Source organism: Sorghum bicolor, chromosome 1 (assembly GCF_000003195.3).
Source record: "Sorghum bicolor cultivar BTx623 chromosome 1, Sorghum_bicolor_NCBIv3, whole genome shotgun sequence".
In the NCBI taxonomy this organism is placed as follows: domain Eukaryota; kingdom Viridiplantae; phylum Streptophyta; class Magnoliopsida; order Poales; family Poaceae; genus Sorghum; species Sorghum bicolor.
Genome location: NC_012870.2, coordinates 77,487,448 through 77,511,122, shown reverse-complemented (window position 1 = coordinate 77,511,122; position 23,675 = coordinate 77,487,448). Strand labels below are relative to the sequence as shown.

General features: G+C 41.5%; 2 protein-coding genes across 2 annotated transcripts; both read left to right on the top strand.

Moving 5' to 3' along the window:
• LOC8080576 (protein PIR) lies at positions 1-20,536 on the top strand. Its single transcript, XM_021465770.1, has 30 exons — positions 1-220; positions 1,145-1,217; positions 1,442-1,506; positions 2,368-2,445; positions 2,856-2,975; positions 3,099-3,169; positions 3,482-3,574; positions 4,325-4,394; positions 5,308-5,372; positions 5,892-6,087; positions 6,227-6,378; positions 6,603-6,696; positions 7,007-7,207; positions 8,038-8,249; positions 8,475-8,622; positions 9,210-9,378; positions 9,595-9,671; positions 9,818-9,988; positions 10,350-10,426; positions 10,572-10,674; positions 11,723-11,842; positions 11,934-12,077; positions 12,323-12,472; positions 12,892-13,035; positions 13,209-13,296; positions 13,859-13,986; positions 17,394-17,598; positions 17,963-18,135; positions 18,566-18,787; positions 20,174-20,536. Exons 1-30 carry the CDS (start codon positions 167-169, stop codon positions 20,366-20,368), a joined length of 3,858 nt encoding a protein of 1,285 aa, XP_021321445.1. The 5' UTR covers positions 1-166; the 3' UTR covers positions 20,369-20,536.
• Positions 22,241-23,400, top strand: LOC8085496 (dirigent protein 16). The gene has a single exon (XM_002468477.2). It carries the CDS (start codon positions 22,406-22,408, stop codon positions 23,231-23,233), a length of 828 nt encoding a protein of 275 aa, XP_002468522.1. The 5' UTR covers positions 22,241-22,405; the 3' UTR covers positions 23,234-23,400.

Here is a 23,675-nt window from a genome sequence, read left to right as displayed (position 1 = left end):
TTGGTGGTGCATCTCCTTGTCCCTCCTTGACGCCTCCTTTCCCCCAGCACGATCTCGGTTTCGTCTCTCTCTACAACGGTAGCACAATCTCGCTCCCACTCCCAACCACTCCGCCACTACCGCCTCGCCCGCGCCTCCTCCCTGCGGCCTCGCCCGCGCCGGCGACATGGCCATCCCCGTCGAGGAGGCCATCGCCGCCCTTTCCACCTTCTCGCTCGAGGTACGCACGCCCGGCCCCTCCTCGGCGTCCTAGCGGTCCCCGTTCCCACCCCCCGCCTCAATTTCGCACCTGATCTGCGCGTCCTCGTAACCCATAGGCGAAATGCAGCGCTTGCGCGTTTTGGTCCGGGTAGCTTACGAGTTCATTTGCTTGCTCGTGCTCGAAGTTGGGAATGCTCGGTGAAGTGGGAATTTAGGGATTTTGGTATTGACAATTGGCCTAGCGCAAAATCCGACTGGAATGACGAGGGGTGTCTGGTAGTTGTTCACGTGATTATGCGGGGTAATTCATAAGATCAGGTACAATAATGGGCTTATAGCCAAGCTAATGCTGATGTGGAGGAGAGAAGAGAGGAGAGATGATAGCTTGGCTCTTATGTAAGCACCACGGATGCATAGGTAGTAATGGGCCCAAATAGCAAGTGTTGTGAGAAGGAATAGGAAAGAGAATGTGTTTTAGAGACAAGTATGAGACAACTTATTGTATAACTTGACTCTAATCACTTGGCTTATAGCCAAGCACTTGGCTCTATTATTAACCATGCTCTAATTGGACCCACGCTGCACTCCGTTTACCGGCATTCACTTTTGCCAATACCCATCCATACTCAAAATGCCAGGCACCGGCTGTGTACTTTAAGTGCACTGATAGGTGAAATGTAGAAGGATGTCATAGAGATTTGCAATACCTGCCAACTCTAGTGTATTAGGTGTACTCCAGTGCTATGAATCGTGTTATAGAGAAGTTTTGATTTGATGGTTCTCTGAACTGATTGAGGTGTTGACATTCCCACTTGTAGTTTGTGTTGGGTTCTGTGATTGGTATCCCGTGGTATGTGCCATCAGTTCTTCTTCGTATCAGAATGAATGTGTGGTGTTTGCTGGACTCACTTTTCAAATTAATTTGTTACATTACAAATTTCAGGATGAACAACCAGATGTGCAGGGGTTAGCTGTGCTCCTGTCTAGTGAAAGATATGCAACTAACAGTCCTATTGGTATGTGAAAAACATAGCATTGCCTTTTGTACTGTTAGTTTTAAGTACATTAGTGATTATTCTACATGGCTGTCATGGTGATGCTAGGCTGATGTCTAGACAGCACTTTATATTTCTTCTTTGTTATACTATCCAAGCAAAACTTCGTATTTGAACTAATATTAAGTGTTGCCACAGTTTCTTACTGCTCTATTATCGACTGAAATTTCTAATTTCGTGTTCAGAGTACAGCGATGTTGCTGCTTATCGTCTATCGCTAGGAGAAGATACAAAAGCAATCAACCAGCTGGTATGTATTTCCTCATTTTCTCTGTGATTGGTTGATTGCATTGTACATCGTCTTTGCTTCAACACCCATAAACGTTTCAACCCTGTTTGTGAACCGATGTCTTTAAGAGATGTCCTTGCGAACTGATAACTCAGCTGCTAGTGGTCTAGATGAAATATAGAGTTTCAATCAAGGATACCCAAGGTGCCTCGAGGATGCCACTCCCTGATAAAACCACTTCTGCTTCCATTTTGGATTGCCTCCTATCTCTGCCAGAGCACGCAACAGAGACAAATTAATTAAATTACACCCAAGCACACAGACACGGACACGGACACAAACTTCCTTCTGTGGTAATCAATTCTTTGCGTATATGGGCTCATGTGTGTTACCTAAGATCCTCAGTTTATTGCCACTTGTGAACCCTGGCTGTACCTGTTTCTTTTGTCTTTTATGATAAAAGAATTCGAAGTTCATATGGGTCTCGAAGCTAGCCTTAATTGCTGCAAATATGCTGTAAATATGGCTAGCAAGTGCCTTACTGCCTTTCATGAAATATAGAATGTGGGAATTATTTCACGTTCCTATGGGAACATAAACTCTCCTTTGGAAGTTTTGAGTTCCAAATGGTCACCATTTTGTCAGAAAAACTTCGTGGGGACCATTTGAAGGAACAGAGGTAAGCCTGGAAAGGATTTGTATGTTTTGATCTGTCGCCACCCAGTGCTTTACTGATTTACTCATTTCATGATCTTATTTTTAAGGTATATGCATGTCTCTTTTTCTCTCTTGAAATCATTGTCTTGTCTGCTTCACGTAATCACACAATTTCATGTGGCACCAAATGAGATATGATTACTTTTCTTTCCACATAAATTGCAGAATACGCTGATCCAAGAAGGAAAAGAAATGGCATCTTTGCTGTACACATACCGTAGCTGTGTAAAAGCTCTACCTCAGGTTAGCCTTAGTTAACTTTCTCTGTTCACTGATTGTTTCATTATACTGTTATAGTGTTATGCATAGAAACTTCTTGCCATGCCTATTTTCCTTCCAATCCCACAACGTACCAATATGCGTATACATGCATGTCAGTATTTTTTTTTGTAATGGGTGTAATTAAGTAAACAATGTTTTCTACCTTTTTCTGTTGCTGCTAGTCTATTATACCTTATCCCAATGCCAGTTTTCTGTCATTAGATATGTGAAGTTATTCTACTTGCATACAACTACTCTCTTTTCCCACCTTCCGTGCCAATCAATCAAAATCTGGGTGACCGTTGATCAATTTAAATTTGTTGATTGAATCACATTCTCCGAAGGTGCTTGGTATGTTCGTGAAATAATATATTATAGAACCTTGAATGCAGCTGCCTGATTCAATGAAGCATAACCAAGCGGACTTGTATCTGGAAACCTATCAAGTTCTTGACTTGGAAATGAGTCGTTTACGTGAAATTCAGAGATGGCAAGCTTCTGCTGCTTCTAAGGTAGCAGCTACAGAGTGTTTGATTTCTTCGAGATACTTATGTCTTCTATAGGGTATTTCCTTTAAAAGGCACTTGTTGGAGCACCTCTTGTTGAGTTTCACACCATTGTATCATCTGGTGCAGTTGGCGGCTGACATGCAGAGATTCTCTAGGCCAGAGAGACTGGTTAATGGACCCACAATCACTCATTTTTGGTTTGTTGTTTCTCCTGGTCACTGTTGCTTTGCATTTTCTTGAGACATCCTCACAGATTGCATAGGAACATAGCTTCAAACTAACCTAACTCCTCCATGTTCTAACTCAGTAATTGTTTGTTCTTTTCTTTTCAAGTTGAGAATGATATTTATGATTTTTTCTTGATATCACTCATGTGATTCATCTTCATAAGAGATACCTCTTTTTTGCTTTGCATTCTTGGGGTGGGGTTGCTGCTCGTGTTGGGTTTCCTCTCTTAACTTCCTTGGGAATAAAAGCTTTTCTTTTTCTTTGTTGTGTCACTCATGCAGGTCTATGCTGAAGTTGCTTGACGTCCTACTGCAGCTTGATCATCTCAAGAACGCAAAAGCAAGTATACCTAATGATTTTTCATGGTACAAGAGGTACATGGTCATGCCTTGTCTTTTAGAGCACCTATGGCAGTGACAGAAATGAGTGTAGAACTGTAGCTGCTCAAAATTTTTATGACTGTCAGTTGATCACCTTGTTATTCGATAGTTGTGTATGAAGCTGACTTCCAATTTTCGTTCCTCGATATGCTATTTCTTTTCCTTGTTGGTGGGATTTATTTTTAGTGTCAATTAGTACAGCTGGAGTCCACATACCCTTTAGTGTGTTTCATAAACTACCATAAAAATGGCATGCTCATATATCCGTGTTTTTATGCCCATAGTGTCATCTGATGATCGTATGAAGCTGTATTGAATGTACTGTCTCAAGTTGCTATGACAATAGTCTTTGCACGTGTAAAAAAAATTGCTTTCTGAATAACTAGTTTAAGTGGTGGAGAGCAACATTTGCAACTTTGAATGGACTAATCTTTTATAGATACTATAAAAGTTACGAATTCACTAATCACTTGCAATAATTTGGATACTCATACTCTGTACTTTCCAGTAAAGCCTAAAATGGTAAGCATCTAGTAATACATGCCATGTCACTTTTACCACTTAATAAATATTACTACTTTGCAACCTACCTTTTAGTCCAGGATCATATATCAACATCCAGATACTTTTTATAGTAAATTTTATTTTCTTTTGATTTATGGATTCTAGGGTATTCTCATGTTTGATTGCTAGTACATGTCCTCTTGGATGCATCAATTGATTTTTGGTTATATTTTCATGCAGAACGTTCACTCAAGTAAGCACCCAGTGGCAGGATACCGACACCATGAGAGAAGAGCTGGATGATCTTCAGGTTGCTGTTTTGTCATTGCTCTTCATTACAGCTTCTTGTTATGTTGGAACTCTTAAATCCTTTCTGGTTATTTGTGCACCATTTATTCCTTTTAATTTACCAATTTCCCCACTCTGACACCACTATACAATCGAATATGATAATTTTTTCTCGAACGACGAAGGAGAGATATGTGTCATTTCATTATAGAGAGAGTACTAAATGAGTAAATGCACAATGCCACACACTCAAGACCCAAATACTATAGTATAACTGAAACATGTGCACCACGCTTGAACAAAGGATATGGGCAAAGTGCACCCCCCCCCCCCTCTACTGTCCACACTACCAAGTCAATTATGATAACAGGACACAAGAGCCTTGTGCACTATTTTGCTTGCCATTTTACTTTTACAGACTTGGGTTCCATTGTGTTAAGCTCAGCAATTACTCCATGTTTAAAATAATAAACAAATTAATTGAGTTTATAAGAACTTGATCTGCAGACATCAATTACAGGAATCACAGGGGAATGTTTTTTTTTTCTCTTGACAGTGTAGTTGATGCTATTGTTTACCAGCATCTAATGGATTGCATGCTTGTGAAGTATCTTGATTCTTGAGTAGGATAAACACCTTTGTAAAATAGTATAAATAACTAAATAAGAGCACTTCCGAAATTCTGATTTGCAAAGGGATGAAAGTGGACTAAATAAATTCCTCACCATAGTTCTTAAGGCGTAAAGGCGAGGCATGACAATGCGCCACCGCCTGGACGCCTAGGCGACCATTTTGCAAGGCGCTGGGGGTCGCCTGGACGCCTAGGCGACGCCTTAAGAACACTGTTCCTCACTGAATTGTTTGACACATGCAAGTATTATCACGATAGCTAATATATATGCATTTTTAACTTGATTTCTCGCTTGCATTTGCAGATTTTTCTGAGCACCAGATGGGCCATCTTGTTAAATTTGCATGCTGAGATGTTTCGGACAAATACGTATCCCACTTTCTGTGTTTGAACATCACCATTGTTTGCTTTTTTAAGCATTCTATATGAGTTATTTCAGATGCTTTTGTTGCTAGTAGTAGGAAAAAAACATGCAATTTCAAAACTGATAATTTTTGATACATTTACAACAAAGAACCTGTCTCTTGTAAGTTTTCTTCCTGTAGGTGAGAGCTTAAGTAACTTTGTTTGATTGACTGAATGTATTTTTTTTAATTTTTTTAGAGCATGTTGAGAATTTAGCAACATATTGATTTTTTTAGTGAAAACTCACTTATTGGAACACCTTTCAGATGTCCATCATACAAATCTGCACACCAGTATCATAGATTGTGTGCTTGTACCTGAGTTGTCTAAGTAGCTGATTGTTAGTTTATGTAATATTTCAGATGGCTATAGAATCTGCTTGTTGCCATGCACCTGTTATGCTAGAACAGATTAATTTTCATGGCTGTGGTTGCTTCATTTTATTTGTCAATCTGTTGTGATTTCCTTCACTTAAAACAACAGCGTTGAGGATATTCTACAGGTTCTTATAGTATTTTGCGTGGAGTCATTGGAATTGGATTTTGCTCTTCTTTTTCCTGAGCGCCATACCCTACTTCGTGTCCTCCCAGTTTTGGTTGTCCTAGCAACCTCATCAGAGAAGGAGAGTGAGTCACTTTATAAGAGGGTGAAGATAAATCGTCTTCTCAATGTTTTTAAGGTTTGATTATCTCCTTGTAGATATCCACTTAAGTCTACTTTAATTAGAATTTTTGGAGGAGTTATGTTTATCTGATTATGCTACCTCATGTTTTTAAACTTGTATCGCTCTTACCTTTTTTTTTCTTTTTTTTTTACAGAATGACCCAGTGATCCCAGCATTTCCAGATCTGCATCTCTCTCCTGCTGCAATTTTGAAGGAATTGTCATCATACTTTCAAAACTTTTCCAGTCAAACTCGTCTCCTTAATCTTCAAGCACCTCATGAAATTCAGGGTCGAGAGCTACAAGAATATCCTTTCTGCTGCGTTTTCTAAACATTTTTTCACAAATGGGTTCAAACAAATGTTGGTTTCTTACCTGGACAGAATCCCTATTATGTACAAAGAACAGATCCCCATGATTAATTCCACATAAAGGCAAATGGAATTTCATTAGAGCAGGAAGCGCGACCTGAATGAACTAAATTTGCATATGGTAGGTCATAGTATGCTTGAAATTCCTTAACTAAACCACTTATCAGAGGCATTACTTGATTTTGAATCACATGGGAACTATCAGAGCTGAGCATGACGACTTCTCCATACGTTTTGCATCTGCTATGGATCAGGTAAAACATATAAAATTTTCATTGCATGACTCTATTAATATTTTTCTAAAATAACTGTAAAGTTGATACCAGTCATGATCCATCACTATCGCTGTCCTTATGGATAATAATCACTGTCTGAGCATTGTTTCCACCATTGCTCCCAACTGAATTCTCTATCTTTAGTTTGATGAAATATATATTTGCACTATATCATACATAGTCATCAAAAGGAAAAGCACAACTTAAAAAGTATTTCATTTAACACTGAGATAGTAACACTTGTCTTTGTTGTGCTCTTTCATGCATTGATATTGATCTGTTCTTTCAGATGATAAGATTGAAGTCATCAGATGGTGTGGATAATGACTGGTCCCGAGATATCAAAGGGAACATGTATGATATTGTTGTTGAAGGCTTCCAGCTTCTTAGTCGATGGACTGGCAGGATTTGGGAACAATGTGCCTGGAAATTCTCTCGCCCTATTTCAGATTCGCAACAAAACTCCACGACATGTTTTGACTATGAAAAGGTCTTATCCGCTGCACTGCAAGCAGTTATCACTTTTCTACAACAAGTTCTGATTGCTTTTTGACTATTGAAGCTTTTTTATTAGTTACATAATTCCATTTCCTTATGTTGCTGCTTGTTTAAGTGGAGATCTTTTGTAAAGAAAATAACGGTGTACTACAGTACTATAGAAGGATAGCCATTCCCTTAACTTCTAGTCAATGCTGCTGTGCATTAGATTATCGCACCCTAATGTTCATTTTGAACTGACAAGGCAGTGCTAATTGGGAATTAGATTCATAGTGATTAGTTTCCTAATTTATCAGGTTTGTTCTGTTGTAAATATATTTCATGTATTTTAGGTAAATTTCCTAAGTTTAGGTCTATGAATGGGTAACATTCCATCGGAACTAAGAAATAATTCCTTCTCTTTTATTTTTTATCTTTCAATCTCTTAGTTCTTTTATCCAAATATATGTGCCTCTTGAGTCCTCGGCAAATTTAATATTTTATGAACCTTGGTGGTTATGTATGTTAGAGTATATGACAATGTACATGAATGATTTTGTCTTCAGTAAATGGCCCCCCTCATAACATTTTAAATGTTCTGTCATTCTGCTGCTTATAGTTTTCTTCATTACAATGTAAGCTTTGTTATTTAAACATGCATCATGGTGGAAAAGTTATGTTAGTAATCCATTAGCGCTGCAAAATTCTCTTTTGTTTTCCTTGATTTGTTTTTGGTGTTGTGATAAAGTATTCCTTTATAACTTCACAACTCACAGTTACAATATGAATTTTTCACCTTTTTTGTGTTCATGACTTGATGTTTATTGCTTATTTGCAATGCAGGTAGTACGCTATAACTATACTGCTGAAGAACGAAGGGCTTTGCTTGAATTAATTGGTTACATAAAGAGTATTGGATTGATGATGCAACATTGTGACACTTTAGTGTCTGAAGCTTTGTGGGAAACAATACACATGGAGGTCCAAGATTTTGTACAGGATAAACTTGATACTATGCTTCGTACAACATTTAGAAAGAAGAAGGACCTTTCTCGGTAAATAATTCTGTCTCTTGCAACCATCCTGTTGTTTACTTTACAGTGGACATTGTATTTATGCTATCCAAAGTTCCAATGGGTTTAGACATTTCTGATTCTCTGTTTTATTGATTTTGTGATTGACAGTCTTTGAACTGGATCTTGTGTGACAATGCACTCCTATTTTGAGAATGGATTTGGAAAACTAAAAAGTTTTGCTCATTTTCCTTTGTATTCTTTCAGGATTCTCTCTGATATGCGAACCCTCTCAGCAGATTGGATGGCCAACACTAGTAAGGCAGACCCAGAGCAGCACTCACTACACCAAGAAACTGAGGAAATGAGACAAAACACATTTTACCCAAGACCAGTTGCACCAACAGCTGCACAGGTTTCATTCATGTTTTTGAGTATGCAATGATCTATCAATTTAAGTTCTTAGCCCCTACATTGCCTGACAAAGTTCGCGTTCGAACATTTCCCCCAGTGCTCGTATGATACTCTTCAAGATTGTAGGAGGCTAGGTGACAATGTTTTAGGACAAACTGCATTGTTGCTTTATTGATTTCAGTAGTATAAAATGGGAAGGCTACTGTAGGAAATCATCTAGACTTGACTCATCTTTTCTGATTATTGACTTCAGTTTTGGAAAATTCTCTTAACTGTCGAATTCAACCAATGCACATCCTTATTGGACTTACTTGAAAAGTAAATAAAAAGGTTTGTCTACAACGTTTATTCTTTGGAACATTTTCATCTTTGGCAGGGTGTTTTTTTTTGTGTGTGTGGGGGGTGGGGGGGGGGAGGGGGTTAATGTCAGAATGTAGTTCATTTTAACAATTAACTGGTCATAACAAACTGTAAATTTGTCACTTTATTTCTTTTATTTATTTATGCTGGAACATTTGTTGTATTTTACTTAGAATATCTTTTGTTTACTGCACTGCTGACGTAACTATTATTGTTGTACTTTTACAGATTCATTGTTTGCAATTTCTTATATGTGAGCTTGTATCTGGTGGTAATCTGAGAAAACCTGGAGGACTATTTGGGAATAGTGGCTCTGGCATACCTGTGGAAGATCTTAAACAACTAGAGACATTTTTCTACAAGCTTAGTTTTTTCTTGCATATTTTGGATTATACAGGTGCGTACTTAATCTGAGTCAATCTTAAATATAGCAATTCACATGCACTTAAGAGTTCTGTGGTAACATTTCATATGTTTCATATTTTAGTCCCAGGACATTTTCAACTGACCTTCATTTCACTACTTGAATTTCAGAAATTCATATTTACTGTTTATTTATCCTGTTGCTTTGGAGAGTACAATTAACTGGTACCCTTTTTTGGTATATATGCAGCGACTATTGGTACTCTAACTGATCTTGGGTTTCTTTGGTTCAGAGAATTTTACCTTGAATCTTCTCGTGTCATTCAGGTGGAGCATTTTTGTTTTCCTCTGTGAAGTATAATGAAATTGTAGATGGGAGGAACTATTAGTGAGAATTCAGATGTAGATTTTTTAAGCAACTTGTTGTAAATACTAATAGTGCAGGCTAATACTAGTTTATGTCTTGGTGACAGTTTCCAATTGAATGCTCGCTCCCGTGGATGCTGGTGGACCATGTCATTGAATCACAAGATGCTGGTCTTCTCGAAAGCATTTTGATTCCATTTGACCTTTACAATGACTCTGCTCAACATGCACTAACTTCTCTCAAGCAGAGATTTCTTTATGATGAAATTGAAGCTGAGGTAGGGAGTTACTGTTGTCACACTTGATTATCCATTCGTGCACTTCCATTTTGACTGCCAGACATGTTCTCCCTCTTAACTGTGTTCTTCGTTATTGTAGCTTTCTTGCTGAATATATTCAACCAAATTAAACGATATTAACTCACTCAGCTATGTAGCATCAAAACCCATTTTGGTTCATGTTTAGGCTGGCAGTGGTGTTTTAAGTCCTACATGGTTAGTCTAGCTGCATATGAATCACCATCTAGGAAGAAAGCAAGGTGGCGGTCTGGCTTGGGATTACCCATGGTCATACAGTCAAAATTCTATCGTCTGGCATTTGCAAACCTCTTACCTGTATTACTTGTGCACTGCCCTGTAGGTTGATCTTTGCTTCGATCTTCTTGCTCAGAAGCTTAATGAGATCATCTTTACATATTACAAGAGCTGTGCAGCAAGGTATCAACCTTTTCGTCTGTTTCATCCATTTGTATATGCAGAAAGGAGTTGTACTTCAACATTATAAAAAATGTGCCAATAATTTTGAATAAAATATCTCTTGATTCTAAATGTCTCTTGTACTGATCTTCGCCTTCATATGCAGTACTCTTCTCGATAGTTCATTTACATATGCATGCGATGATGGTGAGAAGTACTTTGTCAAACCTTTGCGATTTGACGCGATTTTCAAGTTAAGGAGAGTAATGGTAAGGATTCAACTCATATGATTTGGTTCAGGGTAGTTTTGCTTTTGCTATGAAACCAACCCTTAGTTTTGTTGAATCGAAAAAAAAACTTAGTTTTGTTTGATTCATTTTTATCATCTGTCATTTTTTGCACTGTCTCATTAGGTGCTTGTTTGCTCTTTCTTTTGTCATCGTTGTCAGTTGGACTGTTAATGTTCCATTTTTGACTGAATGCCATCATTATCAGTTGGACTCAACTGGCAGAAGATCACTCTAAGATTATATCCTTGCTGTTCACACCCATTCGACTTGTATTCTGTAAGTTGAAACTGCCATAAACAGTGTTTGGCCAAAAAATGCCAAAAGTGAGTGGAAAAGGTGAAGTTGATAAAAATTGATGGCAGAACCGCAGAAGAAAAATCAGGGGTCCCTTAGTTGCAAAAACAAAATTATCCTGATATTGATGTTGATGCTTTTTCAGTATCTTTTTAATGAACAAATTTGTTTTTCGTTTGAAAGAATAATATGTAGTTTTCCCAATGGTTCACTAATCTTTAAACCTAATCTGTTGATATGCTTCTCAATATATATGAAACTGCATAGTTACATTACTCTTGTATAATTTTTTTTCTTGAACATACCTTCTATAATTTGAGTGCAAAAATAACACTTCTAGTTCCAAATGTGTGTTTCAAAACGGCAATCCATGAGATTGATACCGCATATACCGTAACAACACTAGCACTGAGGGTATTCTTGTTGGATTTCACAATTTGATTTCTTGTATCATGATTATGTTGTGCATTTTTTGAATTTGGACCATTGCATCCAGCTTCAGCCTAAGTTTGGCCTTGTATTTACTCTTGTAGCTTTGCTACAGCCTCTGAAATCTGAACCAGTAGCAAGCATTTGGTCCCTTTGTTTATTCTTTGAATCAAGGAAATACATTTGTCTGATTATAAACTCAGTTTTTTCCTTCTAATTCTATGAAATTAACCTTCTAGGAAGATTTATAGCATGTCATCTGGTTTATTGCATTATTACTGAAGGATTTCATTTTGCATCCCAGGTTTTAGGGAGGACAATTGACCTAAGAAGCATAATTACTCAGAGAATGAACAAAATATTCAGGGAAAATATTGACTTTCTACTTGAGCGCTTTGAAAATGGAGATCTATGTGGTGTTGTGGTAAGAATGTTTTACTTTTGTTTATACAATCTAATTGCTGCTGCTGGTAAATTATTGTTTTGGAACCACTTTTTTTGTCTTCTCAAATTAGGAACTGCAACAACTATTGGATATTTTGGAGCTTACACACCAATCAGTATCAAGATTTCTTGAATTGGATTCTTACTCTCTTATGCTTAGCGAGATGCAAGAGAATCTTTCGTTGGTTTCTTATTCAAGTCGCATCTCTTCTCAGGTTTGGGACCTTACCATGTTACACTCATGAGTTCGATTGATGCATAATACATGTAATAATGATTTAATCTCACAACTTCTGGTGGTCATGGTCTATAATGGTCATGGTCCAATCCCCTTGGGGAGGGGATTAACCGAACAAGCCCTAAAGAATGCATTGCATTATGAAATGCATTTTTATGCTTATCCCTGCAAAATTTGCTGTTTCATCTAATCAAAACGATGCTATTTTTCTGGTCTATCCAGATATGGAGTGAGATGCAGACAGATTTCTTGCCAAATTTCATCCTATGTAATACCACACAGCGGTTTGTCCGATCCATAAAAGGAACTCACCACTCTTCGCATAGATCAAGTGCTTCTACTGGGAAGCCCTACTTTTATTGTGGATCACACGTAAGCATTATTCAATATTTATTTAATCTGCATGTTGGTATGTAGTTGTCAACACATGTTGGTAATGTAAAAATCAGCACAACTTATTCCTTGGGTCCACAAGTACTTCTATGATGCTCGCTGCACAGATATGTTTGATCACACATGATATAAATTCGAAACTCATGCCTGAAACTTTGTGAGTTGTACGACATGAATTCTGGTAGAGAAATATTGTTATGGACTAATGAGCAGCAGAGACATCTCTACTCTAATTTGGAAACTGATAAGTTTTACTTATGGCAATTCGCAAGATATTATAATATGCATCTTGGACTAAACTATGTCTTCCATTTTTACCGGTGCTTTACAATTTGTACCAAGTACCAACAAAGCTATACTTCAATTTGTGCTACTCCATGCTCTTGTTTTCTTTGTAGGATTTGACCATGGCATACCAGGGTCTTGCTGGGCTGTACCGTGACTTTTTTGGAGTCCCTCATATGTTTGCAGTTGTTAAACTTCTTGGTTCCAGATCATTGCCTGCAATCATCCGTGCTTTACTGGATCATATATCAAGTAAGGTGAGTAGTAAGCGGCATTGTATTGTGTTATACACCAGAAGGCACAAAATTCAAACAATACAATTCAATGGATGAACAAACTTGACATCTTTTCATCTGACAGCAAAATTGAAGGCGACACCTAGAAAACAATCAAATTTACTATGAAACTAATGGTTTTTCTTCCTTTTTAGATTACAGGTTTGGTACCGAAAATAAATGCACTGCAAGAAGCATTACCAAAATCTATTGGGCTTCTTTCATTTGATGGTGGTATAGCAGGTAACATGTTAGCTGGTGGCAATCATGGTTCTAAATCCCATTGTGAATGAGTTGTTTCTTTCTGGCTTCCCCAAATGCGGAACTAATACCCCATTACTACTACACTATCCTTTGTTGCCCTGTTTATTGTGCAATCAACCCTATATACTTCTGTTCATTGTACTACAAGGGGAAAATATATGTTTACAGAAGTTCCATTTTGAACATGTATTAGGCATGATCATCTCTCCAGAACAGAGCTATCTTTGCACGTATTTTCTTTTATTGGTGACAATTTGGTGCACATTTTTTAGGCTATTAGGTACGGTGTTCGGTTCTAATTTAGTCTTTGGTGTAAATCTGGTAAATCTATTTTAGAGTATGGACTAGGACTAGCTGCAACTTCTAGTTTTGGAAAGTCACTCTCTGAGCCATCCTATGCAGCATGGGCTTAGTCAGCATTGTTGTGTAGTCAAATATCTTTAAATTACCTTTGTATCTAGTACATATACCAGAATGCATAGTTCCATGCCAAAAGACATCTCTAAGTTCTAAGAACAGTGAAATCCTGCCTTTATTGTAGGTTGTCAGAAGATAGTTCATGAAATATTGACGTGGGAAGCGAAATCAGAAGTTAAAACTGAAGTTCTTCATGACCTTAAGGAAATTGGAAGTGCTTTGTATTGGATGAGCATTCTGGACATTGTTTTGGTAAGCATATGAACTTTGCTAGTTTCTCAAATTGTTCCAATACTCTATTTTTTTGTCTTGCCCTGTTTAGATTTTAGATGAAAAATTTTTGGGTGTCACATCGGATGTGTCGGAAGGATGTCGGGAGGGGTTTTTAGAAACTAATAAAAAAACAAATTACATAGCTCGTCTAGAAACTGCAAGACAAATCTATTAAACATAATTAATCTATCATTAGCACATGTGGGTTACTGTAGCACTTAAGGCTAATCATGGACTAACTAGGCTTAAAAGATTCGTCTCGCGATTTTCAACCAAACTGTGTAATTAGTTTATTTTTTATCTACATTTAATGTTCCATGCATGTGTCCAAAGATTCGATGAGATGGATGAAAATTTTTTGGGTAGGGAACTAAACAGGGCCTTAGCAGTTTTTTTTGGGCCAATTGCGCAACTACCCATATTCTGGAGTCCAATTGCTCGTTTGCCCCTGTTTTTTAAACTTTGCATGTTTGCCCTCGTTTTTCGAATCCGAAGTCACCGTTTGCCCCTCTTTTCATAAACTGTGAGCTAGGGTTAGATAATAGCAAAAAAAAAAAGCTGGAAAAAAAGGAAAAGGGGGGAAAAAGGACTAAACTACCCCTTATTCCATCCCCTATCCTCCCATCCCACCCTGTTCCTTCTCTGTTCCGTGTCTGGAGCTCAGGACGGCCTCCACCAGGGTTGTGCGGCCTTCAGCGGCGGGGCGGACGTCCTCTAGCGGGCGGGCATGGCACTCCAACGGCGGGGCTTCAGCGGCGGGGCGGCGGTCGGCGGCCGGCCTCCAATGTGCGGCCGGGCGGACGTCCTCTAGCGGGCGGGCGTGGTACTCCAGCAGCGGGGCTTCAGCGGCGGGGTGGCAAGGCGGCCTTCGGCGGCCGGCCTCCAATGTGTGGCCGGGCGGCCTCCAGTGGTGGGGTGGCCGGCCTCTAGCAGTGAGGCGGCCGGGCGGGCAGCCTCTAGTGGCAGGAGGCCGGGAGGGTTCGCCATCGGGCAGCCAGGCGCCCGGGCACGCCGTCGGCGGACTCCAGTAGCGGCTTGGCTTGCGGGCCCGCCGTCGAGAGGGCATTTTAGTCTTTCAGCCTGGACTTAACACCGTTAACTCCACTTCATGGGACAGGGGCAACTGGAGCCTTCGGTTTCAAAAAACAGGGGCAAACAAGCAAAGTTTAAAAAATAGGGGCAAAGGAGCAATTGGACTCTAGAATAGGGGCAGTTGCACAATTGGCTTTTTTTTGGTACCTCAGTAAAATAGTTGAGCGTATCATTGTAGTTAAGTGGCACAATTTTGCAGTAACCCTACTGAGAGCGATCAAAAGTTCCCTTGATCTGTGCACTTGAGGATGTCAAGTACAGAAGTCTGATCCACTGAAGTGGGTAGTTTTAACCTCATTGTGCCCGTAGGACCGTTGAACCAAATACTTGTTTCCGACCAGTCTTCTTTCTTCTGTTTCATCATTTTCTTTTATTTCTTAATAATATATTTTTAGTTAAGCCTAATTGCTATGTATCTTACTTTATGCATTAGTAGTTGTATTGTCCAAGTTAGGAGCAGGCATCTTTACTTTTTGCTTTAGCATGGTGGCTGACCACACTGCTATATAAGTGGCAGACCCCCTCCCTCTGAACCAAGTCTGTAATCCCTTTTGCAATTCAATCCAAGCGGCCAAGGGCCAAGCTGCCCTCTAGGCTTTCCCCAGATCTCAATTCTTGATGAACTGGGCAACAATTGGTATCTAGAGCCTTAGGGTTACCCAGAGAGAGCCATGTCCACCGAGAGTGCTCGCGCTCGGGCAGCCGCCGCAGCAGCTGCAGCATCCACGGTGGACCAGCGGGGCGCTGGAGCGCTTGGCACAGGAGGAGACGACCGCAGGACGCGCCTTGCTGTTGCAGAGGCAGTGGCGGCGGCGGCGGACACCACGGCCCAGCAGGCAGCAGTGGCGGCGCAGGCAGCAGTTGCCGCCGCGGCTGCTCTGCGCCGGGAGATGGAGCAGGAGGATGCGGTCTCCGTGGGATCATGGTCGTGCAGTCCCGAGCGCCGCCGCCAGTCGCCGTTCCCTGAGTGGCGTCGTGGTCGTCGCGGGCGTTCGTCGGCACCGCAGACGGTCTACCGTGACTCCGGAGCCGGGACGCCATGGCCGATGCTCACCAAGAGCAACTACCACGAGTGGAACCTCCTGATGAAGGTAAAGCTCGAAGCTCGACACCTTTGGGATGCAGTTCACCTCGATGGCGTTAGATATGAGGATGATCGCCGGGCCTTGGAGGCCCTGTGTGCTTCTGTCCCGCTCGACGTTGCGGCCTCCATTGCCAACAAAAGGATGGCGAAGCTGGCGTGGGACGCCATCGCGCTGCGCAGAGTCGGTGGTGATTGCGTGCGCCGCGCGACGCTGCAGCGCCTATGGGGGAGTGGGAAGGCCTCGCCTTTCAGCCCGGCGAACATGTCGAGGACTTCGTTGTGCGCCTCAGCAGCCTGATGGAGCAGACGGCTCTCAACGGCGACACCGACCTCAACGAAGAGCGTGCCATCAAGAAGCTCCTCCGATGCATGTCGAAGAGGTACAGGCAGATCGTTAATTCGATCTAGACCCTGCTCGACTTCGACGCACTCACCATCGAGGACGTCACTGGCCGGCTCAAGTCGGTCCAGGATCGCGAGCTGGCGGACGACTCCGAATCCGTCAACACCGGTGGCAAGCTTCTGTACACCGCCAAGCAGTGGTGGGCCTTCGACAAGAAGGAGGAAGTGGCGGGCCGTCCAAGGACCGACGCCGGCGTCCCCGCGGCGGCAAGAAGAACAAGCCGCACGGTGATCGCGACGGCGGAGGAGCCGGTGGCGGAGGGGTGCAGGTGGACAAGGCTGGAGGTGCGGACGGCGAGCGCAAGGTGAATCACGACGACCTCTGCCTCAACTGCCATCAAGCAGGCCACTGGGCCTTGGATTGCCCCCATCCCCGACGCAGGCAGGAGAAGATGGCTGCATGGCAGGGCCAAGTCCAGGCGCCTCCCAGCGACTGCATGGCAGAGCCAAGTCTAGGCGCCTCTCAGCCATGCATGGTGACCAGGGCCAGGGCCAGGGCCAGGCGCCTCTCAACCACCCAGAGTGCCTATTTAATCTCTGTAATAAGTATGGGTAGAGACAAGCAAGAATTAAGAAGGAAAAACCTTCCCTCTTGCTCGGCCGTGCGCAAGGCCCCCGGCCATCCCCTCTATCTCCCTTGCAATCCCAGCAGTCACCATATTATTGAGCTTCATACTTTCTGTCATGGATTTCCCCCCTTGACTCTGTCACATATTTCTGCCTTTCTCATATTGTACTATAATAAATAATCTATTATGATGTAGGATCTTTATTTATCTTATTGATATGTATGGTTTTTCTCCAACAGAGACAAATCGACACTACACAGTTCATGCAGTCAGCTCCGTGGCTTGGACTGGTTCCAGGAAATGATGGGCAAGTGAAGCATGCCTACTCTGATAATACTCCATTTACCACACTTTTAAGTGCTGCCACCAATGCTGTGACATCAAGCCCTGCGTGCCCAAATCCATCTATGTTTCTTGTCATGTCAAAGCAAGCTGAAGCTGCCAGTAAGTCCATATAAAACTTACTGGGCCATGTTCTCTAGTGATATTTGCATGCAGATCAATTTTCTCAAAGAAAAAATGATAATTATTTGTGGACTCTTGCCTTCCAGACCGTAAACTGGGCATGGAATCACTGCCTGTAACGTGGGGGGAAATGGAGTTACCTTTGATGAAGCCAATTATGCTTAGTTAGGCCTTACCCGGAAATAGATAGATCCCAGCCTAACCTTGTGCTAAAACTAAAATCCAAACCAACTGGATTCGAACCCCACCGCCACCATCCTGGCCCATCCAAGAGGACTTGTGATTCCTTTTCTACCTTTTATTTACACTATTATCAGTTTGCATAACACTAATGTTTTGACAGGTCTGCTGTACAAATCAAACCTCAACTCTGGTAGTGTGCTGGAGTATGCTCTTGCATTCACAAGTGCTGCCCTGGATAGACACTACAGCAAATGGAGCGCAACTCCAAAAACAGGGTTTATCGACATTACTACTTCAAAGGACTTCTATCGCATTTTTAGCGGTCTTCAGTATGTAAGTAAACTCCGTAAGATTTTGTCTATTATGTCTTCTCAGCTACTTACTGTGTGTCCCATTAAAAACCTATTGTTGAGTTTCACATTCATTGTTATTAATTTGAATATAAATTGATTGACTGACAATTTGACATGATGAAAACTTGCTATTTGAGTTGTTTTCTCTCACATAAAGGATGACCAATACTTTCTAACTGAACACCAAACAGTTAGGGAGCTGGCTGCTGGTGGGTGTTTGGATAAGAGATTTTAGGAAACTGAATATTTTTTATTTACACACTTTGTCTTCTTCCATTTTGTGTTTTTTCCAGCATATGATGTAGCTTGAGCACTATTTGTGCTTTATATTTTGCAGCTAGTGAATGTTAGACTTTTAGTACTTCTTCCTTGTCCTCGAATTAACAGATCTCTCTTTCTCTCCTCTCCAGAGTTACTTAGAGGATAGCATTAACAATCCTTCAAAGAAACAGGAAATGCTGGGTGATTCTGTAGCATGGGCTGGCTGTACGATCATGTACTTACTGGGACAGCAGCAGCACTTCGAGCTTTTTGATTTCTCCTATCAATTTCTCAACGTGGCAGAAGTAGAAAGTGCAACAGTTTCACACTATCAATCTTCAGAGAGGACTAAAAGTTCAAATTTCTTGCAAGTAAGATAATTTTTCATTGTATTTATTTTGAGAGCTTCTGTTTTGTTATTACTGATGGTTTACACCTGCTACTTTTCTGTAGCTTTTAAATTTCATTTATAACGTTTTTGTTCTTTCATGAGATCATGATATAGAATCAGGGACATCCTTTGGCAAAACTAGATTTAGTCCTAAAAGTTTCTCCCAAAAAAAAACTTGATGTAGGGAGAACATGTAAGTGGGTTCATCTCTTTTTGTAAGGTATTGAAAAGACAAATTAATTTTATATTTTTCTTTTTTCATATCTTCCTAATGCTGTTTTGTTTCGCCTGAAAATTTTGAATGTGTGGAACATGCTTTTTTTATGCATGGTAGTTACTCCCTGTGTTCCAAATTATAGTTCACTCTGGGTCAGTCCTAAGTCAAAACTTCTCTTACTTTGACCAAGTTTATAGAAAAATACACCAACATCTACAACATCACATTGGTTTCATTAAATTATAATTATCACATGAAATATGTTTTGATAGGCGAAAGGGTGTGTATCCTAGTAGTCCTAGGCCCAATGTACCTCAAGTCCTAGGTTTCACTCTCGTGGGGATTTAAACAGGGGGTTGAAAACACCCATTGTTGGCTGTTCTTCTGATGAGTTATACGTGTAACCATCTGCATGGCCACACATGACCACATGCCTTTGTGTGTCCTGGACGCTCAGTGGCTCATCCCATCATCCTGGGCGCCAGCCTTAGGGCTGTTTCTCAACCTATGTCTATATGCGAAGCTTCTTTTTAGTTCAATGCTGTGAGTACGGTCTTTCCTCGGCAGGTCGAGTTTTTTAAATACGTTTTGAGTGCACTTGTTTTAACATCTATAACTAAGGTAATATATTTTCTAAAACTTGGTCAAAGTTAGAGAAGTTTAACTTAGGACAAACCTAAGTGAACAGTAATTTTGAGTGGAGGGGGTATTTTGGAAAAAAAAATGTGTTATGTACTTCACTCTTGTTCCACCTGAAGCTATGTAGTTAAGTAGTTTACACCTCCGGTCAGTTGATAAGATGCGCACACATATAAGATTCAAACTTTACAATCTTTGATTAATTTTGACAAACAATTTTTAACTACTGTGATACGAACTTGATTTGTAATCAAACGTGCTATCCAATAGCCATAAGTTTATAATACAAACAATATATATTCAATAAATAAATGGTTAAAGTGTAACTCGAGAGACCATGACATGTCAAATTTTGACTTGTAAACTAGACCCTAGGGAGTAGGTAAGTCGTCTTATCACATTACTACTTTATCTTCAGGTTTTTATGCCTGGTCCGAAATAGTAACTTTATTAGATGCTTCATTTTTTTATTTGGAAATTCATTGCTCCATGTATGATGTTTTTGGAAAGGGCTACGAGGGCATCCTTGAAGCGATGAGGAAGGCTAGGAGGCTCAATAACCATGTTTTCTCGATGTTGAGGGCACGATGTCCCCTTGAGGACAAGGTTGCATGTGCGATCAAGCCAAGTGGGGCACCGCTTCACCGGATGAAGTTTATGAACACCGTTTCTGCATTTGAGACATTGCCACAAAGAGCCACCTGACTAGCTTCCAGGCAGATGTGCAGAATGTACTCTTGTATGTGGGGTTACATGTTATGTTGTAAGGTACATGTAAATTATGTAGTTGGAATCATCAACGGCAAATCCTGGACTTGAATAAAAGAATGTGCTTGCTTGCTCTATATCAAAATTAGGCTCTGTTGATCTCAAGAAAAGTTGGCCCTGTTGATCTCATGAAAAGTTGACCTAAGTTCGCAAGTTTAACTATCAATTTTGCGATTTTACCTCACTAAACCAAAAATGTACAGTTGGAGAGTAGAGCCAAAAGACTTATGCATGCTAGTTAACTGTTATTGTCAATTTGTGATGTGTGTTTCTCAATCTGCCCTCAAAGTATATTTAATGTATGACATATCAGATTAGCTTAACAAATTGTGTTATCTGAGAGCTCACTTCGACGTGCATGTCTTTTATTAACCACTCACCTATCTTGCTCAGTATCTCATTGCAACATTCTTTACTGAAGGCTTGTTTAGTTCACCCCAAAAACCAAAAACTTTTCAAGATTTCTCGTCACATTGAATTTCGTGGTACATGCATGGAGCATTAAATATATATGAAAACAAAAATTAATTGCATTTGTCTGTAAATCGTGAGACAAATCTTTTAAGCCTAGTTACTCCATGATTGGATAATATCTGTCAAATAAAAACAAAAGTGCTACAGTGTCAAAATTCAAAAACTTTTTGGATCTAAACAAGACCTAAATCAATTGATCAAGTACATGCTGCCTCTTTGCTGCCTAAAATTTAGGAAAATAATGCCAATATCTTTGGAAACACAACAGATAGGGGTGGCTCAGTGTCTAGGCCTTGTTTAGTTCCAAAAAGTATCTAAAATTTTCAAAATTATCCGTCACATCAAATCTTACGGTATATGCATAGAGCATTAAATATAGACGAAAACAAAAACTAATTATATAGTTTGTAATTTGCGAGACAAATCTTTTAAGACTAATTAGTTCATGATTGGACAATATTTATCAAATACAAACGAAAATGCTACAGTATTCAAAATAAAAAAAAATTGCCAACTGAACAAGGCCATGGCGTGCATTTGACTGATGGAGGTTATGTCATGTCAAGATGTCCCTTGCTGGTGAAGCTATGGCTAAAGTTTACCCAAAAACCAAAAACTTTTCAAGATTTCCTATCATATCGAATCTTGCGGCACATGCATGGAGCATTAAATATAAATGAAAACAAAAAACTAATTGCACAGTTTACATGTAAATTGCGAGACAAATCTTTTAAGCCGAATTACTCCATGATTAGACAATGTTTGTCAAATAAAAGCGAAAGTTTTACAGTGTCAATTCAAAAAAAAAAATGGATGTAAACAAGGCCTATGTAACTATGCATCTTCATCTGGATTGACAGCCATCAGTCACAACGACCTTTTAAGGTGCGCGGATTGGTAAGGATTCTCGAAATTGTTTCTCTAGAAACATGAGAATTTCTACTAAGCAAAAACTTTGTTTCTAGAGAGAAATGAAAGAATTCCTACAAAACAGAAATTGTTTGTCGAGAGAAGAGGGGGAAGTCCCTATTAAACAGTTTCAGACTTTCCAGTCGTCCGGGCAAATCGTCCCGGGAACGGTCACCGACAAGTGAGCTCTGGGTCCAAGTCAAGCTTCAGCATTCAGCGTTAAATCAAGACACTGGGATCAGCATGTGTTTCGCAGCCTTTTGTTTTGAAGTGTTTCTTTCTTTGAGATGAGACCAGCTAATATTCCATAATTCAGGCTCGTTGGTTCAGGTAGACCCACTTCAGTTCCTCACAGCTCAACTGCTTCACTCTTCCTCCAGACGTCCTTGGTCAGAACTCAGAACACACATGACAACTACTTCACTCATTCATTCATGCCTTGAGATGCATACTTGCATGCAAACATTCTTCAATGTATATAAAACCCTTGTCTCGTCAATCGTTTAACCACCCAGAACCAGGAACACAAAGAAAATATACGCAGGTGATCGAGCTCCAGATACGAACACATCCAACCAACCAAAACCCAAGATGTCGAGCTTCTTCCCATTTCCAGCCGTTCTTCTCGCCGCTCTTCTCATCGTCACGCTCCACGCATCCGCCATCCACGCCCAGATACCTGCCTCGGCAACGACCGGCGCCGCGGTGGCCGCGACAAACCCGCAGCCAGGAGGCAGTGGCGGCGGCGTCGTAGGCGCGGGCGGGCCGGACGCGCCTCTGGAGCTCTACATGCACGACATCCTTGGCGGGTCGAGCCCGACGGCGCGGCCCATCACCGGCTTGCTGGGCAACATCTACAACGGGCAGGTCCCGTTCGCGCGCCCCATCGGCTTCAGCGCGCCCAGGAACGGCGTGCCCATCCCGAACGCCAACGGCCAGGTGCCCACTTACAACGGCAACACCGGCATCCCGCTGGACACCGGCCTGTCCGGCGCCGGGTTCCTGCAGCCAGGGAACGGCGCGGCGGCGGCGCCGGCGCAGGTGCAGCTGGGCCCCGACGGCCTCAGCCTCGGGTTCGGCACCATCACGGTCATCGACGACGTGCTGACGGGCGGGCCGGACCTCGGCGCGCAGCCGCTCGGGCGCGCGCAGGGCGTGTACGTGGCCAGCTCCGCCGACGGGTCGTCGCAGATGATGGCGTTCACGGCCATGATGGAGGGCGGCGAGTACGGCGACACGATCAACTTCTTCGGGGTGTACAAGGTCGGCACGCCGCTGTGCCGGCTGTCCATTACCGGTGGCACCGGCAAGTTCAAGGGCGCCTGCGGGTTCGCCGAGGTGCGCCCGCTCATCGCCTCCGGCCAGCACGTCACCGACGGCGCAGAGACGCTGCTGAGGATCACCGTCCATCTTGCTTAAGTAGTAACTGTAGCGGGCCAGCGATTGTCGGCAGTCGTGGCTGGGCTGCTTGTTTCGGACGTGTCGAGGTCGTCGGTGCGTGCATGCATGTAGTGTTTGCGTCGGGTGGATCACGATGCTGTAACTGCAAAAGTTGTATTTGCCTCGTCTGCAGGGTGTACTACCTACCAATTGTTAAAGCAGTAAGATGTTGTGTAGTTATACAAAAGAAGGTATTGCGAAAACCGGGTGAACGTTTGGATTCTCTCATCCATTTTCTTGCATTTTTTGCCCCCACAAGGCCACCGCCCGAGCTGCCACAAGTGCTCAGGCCGGCGTTCCTTGCGCTGAGCCTCTCGCCACGCAAGCGCCGGCGAGGAGATGACCTGCGAACTAACTGCCGCATACCAGGAACCAAATGCTAATATCAAGAATAACCCCACACGGCCGCATCGTGATGAGA